General features: G+C 42.5%; 1 protein-coding gene across 2 annotated transcripts; it reads left to right on the top strand.

The window, feature by feature from the left end:
• Positions 1-958: 958 nt before the first annotated feature.
• On the top strand, positions 959-3,944 carry LOC115052990 (mRNA decay activator protein ZFP36). 2 transcript variants are annotated; one of them, XM_029517514.1, is made up of 3 exons: positions 959-1,110; positions 1,573-2,164; positions 2,222-3,944. In XM_029517514.1, exons 1-3 carry the CDS (start codon positions 1,078-1,080, stop codon positions 2,803-2,805), a joined length of 1,209 nt encoding a protein of 402 aa, XP_029373374.1. In that variant the 5' UTR covers positions 959-1,077; the 3' UTR covers positions 2,806-3,944. The 2 variants fall into 2 exon arrangements, with proteins under 2 accessions (XP_029373374.1, XP_029373373.1); XM_029517513.1 differs by having other exon boundaries at positions 1,573-3,940.
• Positions 3,945-6,386: the final 2,442 nt, after the last annotated feature.

The raw sequence follows: 6,386 nt of genomic DNA, 5'->3' as shown, positions 1-6,386 counted from the left end.
CAAAAAATTTATATAAAATTAAGCAAATACAGAAACACAGGTTTGATTTAAATGCTCAGATAATCAAACAGTGTATATGGATTTAGTGTACTTTCTTCTTTTTATTCACTACAAGGAATCTGTGCGAAGTTAGGGTTAGAGAAAAGACCTTATGATGTATGTCCAGGAAATAACCCCCCCCCGGTATATTTAATCTTGTTTATGCTATTTTTACTCATTACTGTTTTGTTTTGTTTTGTTTTTTTTCTCAGCCCTACAAGAATTTTGGAGCTTTATTTAAACCATCCTAACAGAAACTGAAGGAAAAAAGGGGGAACGTAGCTCTCTGTATTCTGGTAAACAACAAGGTAGTAACATATTTTCTCATCCCTGTGGGTTAAAAAATAACAAAAACAAAAACATAAAACAAAACCAAAACACACAGCGAAACACACACACAAAAAAAAAAAAAAAAAACACAAAGTCTTCTATGCAATCAGGGACATGTTTTCTAAGACTTCCTGAAAACTGAGCACGTAGTCATAGAAATGTATATACTGTAAATATGAAGTGTGCCTGCCTGGGTGAGCGTTCAGGTGTTAGTACAGACAAAAAAATGGGGGGTTAGGGTTAAGAGATCAAATCAACAAACAACTGCTCTTCATACCGCCTTTTTTTCACATGAGGGGCCCTCAGGTCCTGACTGTGAGGCGGCGGTGAGAATAAACACAGATTCCCACACGGAGAGGCTGCATGTCAGCCATGTAAATAAGCCACTTTGCTTTCTCATGCCTAATATTTCACTCAGCTGGCTAAAAATACACAGGTTTCTTTTTTTCTTCCTTCTTTTTGGGGTCGGTTGGAGGGAGGGTCATCCGGGAACATGGCTAGTGGAAACTCCTCCTCCTCCACCACCGCCCCCCCCCCCCCCTCCCTCCGGGCAGGGAGGCGTCTGCTGCTCCTATAAATGAGGACGATGACGGAGCGCTTCAACTTCACTTCAGCCCGGACTCAGTCAGTGGACGCTCAAGCCTGGACTGGAGCTGAACCTTCCGCTTCTGTTCTTTTATTTACATCACTGGGCCAAAGAGGTACAGCATGTCCGAAATGCTTGACGACATCTTCACGAAGGTGAGTGAAAGTTTTTTGTTTGTTTTTGTGTTTGAGTGTGTGTTGTGGAAAGGCAGAGAGGCGGCTCTAAGTAGGTGTGGGTGTTTTTTTTTTTTTGCGCCTGCTCGTTTTTATTCCCTTGAGAATCCCGGATTTGACAGATAAACTCGACAGAGTCACGCCTGAAGGATTTTTATGGAGTTTTAAAGAAGTGATGGGTTGTTTGTCTTCCAGTATCAAAACATTCAGAGGCATTACCTGCATTAAAGAAGTATTTTCTTATTGCATGTTAATGGAAGATAGATCTACTACAGTTTGGGTTTTTTTTGATGACCTTCATTAATTTGTTTTTATCCTTTGTTTGCAAGCATTCTCTAAAAATTAATTTTCTTTAGCATGAAGTTTATGTGCATGATAGTAGTTTATAGTGTTTATTTCAAACATGGAGTACGGTTGTCTAACAGTTTGACTCGTCTCTCGCAGAACTCTATGAAGCTGACCCTGGATGATGGCTTACTCCTGAGAGAGACGCTAAAGCGGTCAGCCCCCTTCTTCTCTCCCCCCTCCCCTCATGAATCTTCATGCCACAGCTTGAGCTCTGAGCATGTTAACAATGATGACAACGGCAGCCTTTTCTGGCCATCCAATATCTGGAGCCAGGGCCCTATTTCAAAACCGAAGCAGCCCCACTTCAGACCTGACCGCTCCATGAGCCTCACTGAATCCAGCAGCAGACTGCTCTCCTCCTTTGGACAGATGAAGAACTTGGATGCTTTCCCCCCGGCCCCCACTACTACTACTGTGGCTCCGCCGCCAGGCTTCCCTCCCTCATCTCCCTTCCCATCCCAGCTCCCTCCGGTGTCCTCTAACCGTTACAAAACCGAGCTGTGTCGTGGATTCCAGGAGACCGGCAGCTGCAAGTACGGCAGCAAGTGCCAATTCGCTCACGGCGAGGCAGAGCTGAGAGGAATGCACCGCCACCCAAAGTACAAGACGGAGCCCTGCAGAACTTTCTACAACTTTGGCTACTGCCCCTATGGTTCACGCTGCCACTTCATCCATGAGGAGAAAATCAGCGACGGTCAAGTGCAGTCCTCCAGTTTCCCTAATCAGTGGCAGCCGATTCTCTCAGCTCCCAGTGCTCAGAATCCGAGACACCAGCTCCGCCAGAGCGTCAGCTTTGCTGGGTTCCCGGGCCCTTCACGCAGCTCATCTCCTCCATCATTCCATTCATCCTTCAATGATCCCAACCAGGGGTTCAGCCGTGCTCCCTCTGTTTCGCCACCTCCTGCTGATCTCCTCTCTCCGGTGTTTGCTGACAAGCTGCAGCGGGAGGCAGGAGCATTCCAGTTTGGTAACCATCAGCCCCGTGCCAGCGTCGGAGACATCCACAACATTCCTCTCATCATGGAGCCCAAGACCCCACGCTGCATGTGTGGCCATGGAAATAACTTTAACAGCAACAACAGCAGAATCTTCACCAGCATGGAGGAGGAGGACAGGCACCACCAGGACGGCAAAATGCTGTTTCCTGGTGCTGGAGGCCACGGAGCGTTCATTAAGCCTGCTGGACTCCAGCGGTTCTCCTCCGAGGACTCCCTGGAGGACAGCTACAGCAGCTCCAGTGGAGGCTCCAGTGGAACCGAGTCTCCAACTTTCGATGGATCTGCCACCAAGAGGCTCACTGTGTTCGAACGCCTGTCCTTGTCTGACTAATTGGATCCAAAGGGAACAGAAGAGAACTGGCACTTCGTTAACTGTGTCAGTCTATCTGGACTTGGCTTCAGAACCAGGACTTGTTAGCTCTAGATGACACAATAACACTTAAAGTTCTTAATTTACGATTGTAAAAATGGAACTGATCTTGGACAAACTACACAAACTGAGATTAGTACCCAAATGTTATCAGACTCTATTTTTTTATACTTACAGATCTTGTGTAGCCTATTCGGACCTTTTTGTATGTGGTCTTCCATAAGAGCTAACCCATCTGTGGGTCTTGACAGTACCAGTGAATAGTCTGGTCCATTGTTAGCCAAAATTGCTAGTGATAACCTGTTATTCCTCTGCCTTAAAGATCCTCCCTGTCTCATAGGCTATTCCCTCTCAGTGCCACAAATAGTATGTTTGATTCATTAGTCTTTTATCAGTGAAACCTGACGTGTGTCATTGATCCTATTTAATCTGTGATATGCACTTTAGAGCTAATTCAAATGGGAGAGATTCCCAGTAGCATTCAACCAAAGCTTCATACTTCTGTCTGCGCAGTGTGTGTCTGTGTGTACGTGAATCTGTATATACGCGTGTGCGTGCGTGTGTGCGTGTGTGCATGTGTGCGTGTGTGCGTGTGTGTGTGTGTGTGTGTGTGTGACCTTGTCATTTTTCTAAGAACTGGGGATGCAGCCGTTGATGAGTTTCAAAATGCTGGAAGATCAGTGTGCTAACAGAAAAAAAATGTATGTCAGTGAGTGTGAATCTGAGCATCCTGACACAATTTATACAAGTTTTGTTTTGTTGTTTTTTTTTAAACACATTCTGTGCCTTGCACCCCATCCTTTATCATCCCCTGTTTTGTTTGACATCCTGGTTCAGGGACTTTAACACCACAGTATTCCTAACGGTTATTGGCCGTCTTGTGTTTAACTTAAACTAATGTATTTATTATTATATTTATTTGTGTTTTAACAAGAAGAAAAATGTATTTTGTACTTTATTTATGGAAAAATATTTCAAGCTCTGTGAAATACCAATGTGAGGAAAAAGCAGTAAAAAAGAGAATCATATATTTTTAATTTCCTGAAAGGGACAAAATAAATTTCTGAATAAAATAAAATAAGAAAAAAAAGCTGAATGTATGCTGTTCTCTTTGACTCATTCGTTATTTCTTGAGAACTGGATGCCTGCCTATATTTTTGGTCATACAAGCCCCTCACATGCCCCATGACAACGTTGATTATAACGCCAGTTTCTTATTTAGCCAGTGTCTTTAAGACACTTTGAATAAATGTAAATTATTGTTAGAGTGAACAATAGTGACCCTATATTGTAAACGGGAACTAGTTCTCAGAAAAGGATTCATCACCGTGGCTGATGTACTCAAATCTTCTGCATGACACAATTTTTGCCCGACATGTTTGCGCTTTGATATTCATGGAGGGAAGGACAGGAGTTAACAGTTCTTCACTTTACATGTAAGACTTCATATCTGTTTAAGTTATTTGATTGCATTCAAAGAACAGAAACAGGAGTGACCTGCACAGTTGCATGTCCTCCTGTTAGTCGCTCCTCCTGTGTTTTGTAGCATACAGTGTCTTTGTTGTGTATACAGTGCAGTATTTAGCTGACGTCGACACACCATCCACGTAGAAGCTGCAGTGTTTTGAGAGCTGTTAAATGTTGCTCCAAGCTGTGTGAAATGGGTCAAGCAGCAGGCAACAAAAGTTTGGCTTTGAGAAAGCCTAAATATTCAATACAGCAATTCTTCATTGGGCCAGAAGAAAGCCATCTCTTCAATGAAACTTTCTCAGCAGATGTAATGAACCTGACTATCACCAACACTCAGTGGATGTTACCACTCACACCAACTTTCCGCAGTTACATGGACTATATTATGCAAAACAGAAAAGCACAGGTGCCCATAGATGATGATAGCCTACATGGGCTGACTTGACTGTAGTCATTGATAGACACTCCTCGTTTAAGGCTTGACAGAAGCAATCAGCCAAATAAAGAAAAAAATCCTATAAAACCAAAGTATCAGCTAAATATTGTATACAAAAACACTTGAGCTTGTCTTATTTGATATCGATATTTAAATGCTGACAGGATGTTAGGTTAAACTTAATATGCTCTCTACGCTGGAAATTTTCAGCTGCTGACATTTTCAACTTTCATTGAATTTGATTGATCACATCTGAGCTCAATTTGATCATGGCCCAGAGCCTAGAGGACAAAAGATTGAGATTGTGTAAGGCACATTCACAAGTGAAGCAGAAGTTTGTGAAAATACCCTTTTGCAATTTCCTCTTCCCAGAGAAAGCTTGTGTTGAGCAACCAGCAACAACAGACACCACCCTTCATTCTGTCAGAGTACTGGACTCCATGCATCAGGGGTGAACTCTGGATCAGGGGTTGAGAGGAAGAAAACACACACAAACAAATGATGTGTGAAACATTAGCTGGTAATGTAGCATTACTGTGAAATAGTTTGAGACATTGTGCAATGAATAATCTATGCTGTTATCACAATTATGCTGTATCAGCTTTTGTGGAATTAGAGTTAGGGTTCGGTTTAGTGCTGAATATTGAACTGATCATTTGCAGCCGATTACCTTGCAGAAAACTGGATTTTCTGTAGATAAATGTGACTGATTCAGATTACTGAGGAACATGGGGGCTGGTTTGAAAGAAATTCAGAGCCAAAAAAATTGGAGAAATAAACTCTTCGCTGGTTCATTCTGGATCTCTGACCACAGGACCATATGACTGTGTATGTGTGGCATATAATTGAGTTGAGAAGTAAATGTACAGAATGTGTACATTGTTCCTAGATACCACAATCGTCCGTTCGGCGACCACTGGAACAGAATCAGCATCTCGAGATGTGAGAGTCAGGTCCTTCCTCAGTGGTCGGGTACCAGCATCGACACACTTTGTAAGGCTTAACTTGAATACACCATTCCTATTTGAGGAGACAATTTTTCTTCTTAAATATTTTTCAATATCAGTCAATATTTATTGCTTTGTAGCATTTGATAAAATATGAAAACTGTGGTTTAGAGTAGCAATAAATGTACCAAGGTACACAAAACCATGTTTAATTTAATGTCACTCAGGAACATAAATGAAGCCCTGAACCTACATCTACCTATATCATCGAAGCCCATCTCCTTTACTGATCACACTGCTTTTCATATGGCAGGTTGTATCAACACTTAAGTTTGCCTCAAAGGTGCAGTGAAAGATAACCGTCATAAAAGTCCATGTAAAATTCATGTCTTCATCGCTCAGTCGGTTTGTAATAAGGAAGCATTAACACGAAAAGTATAGCATTACTTGAAGAGAACAATTCATGCAGTGTTTTTCTTGGGTCCAAACCAAGGAACCAAACTTTGAGGCTGCTTTCAACCCTGCCTGCTACGTATTGTTTCTGTGCCTCTGAACTACGCTTCACTACTGTGCATTGTGTCTTTAAACCTATTTCCCCTTTGGACCACTGGCAGGATGTGTCGCCATGGCAATGGACAATGACCACAAAGTGTAAACACAAAGACAAAAAAGAAGGGATCAGTGTGTGT

This window comes from Echeneis naucrates, chromosome 13 (assembly GCF_900963305.1).
Source record: "Echeneis naucrates chromosome 13, fEcheNa1.1, whole genome shotgun sequence".
NCBI classification, from domain to species: Eukaryota; Metazoa; Chordata; class Actinopteri; order Carangiformes; family Echeneidae; genus Echeneis; species Echeneis naucrates.
Note: the sequence above shows the minus strand (reverse complement) of the source record. Positions and strands in the feature narration are given on the sequence as shown.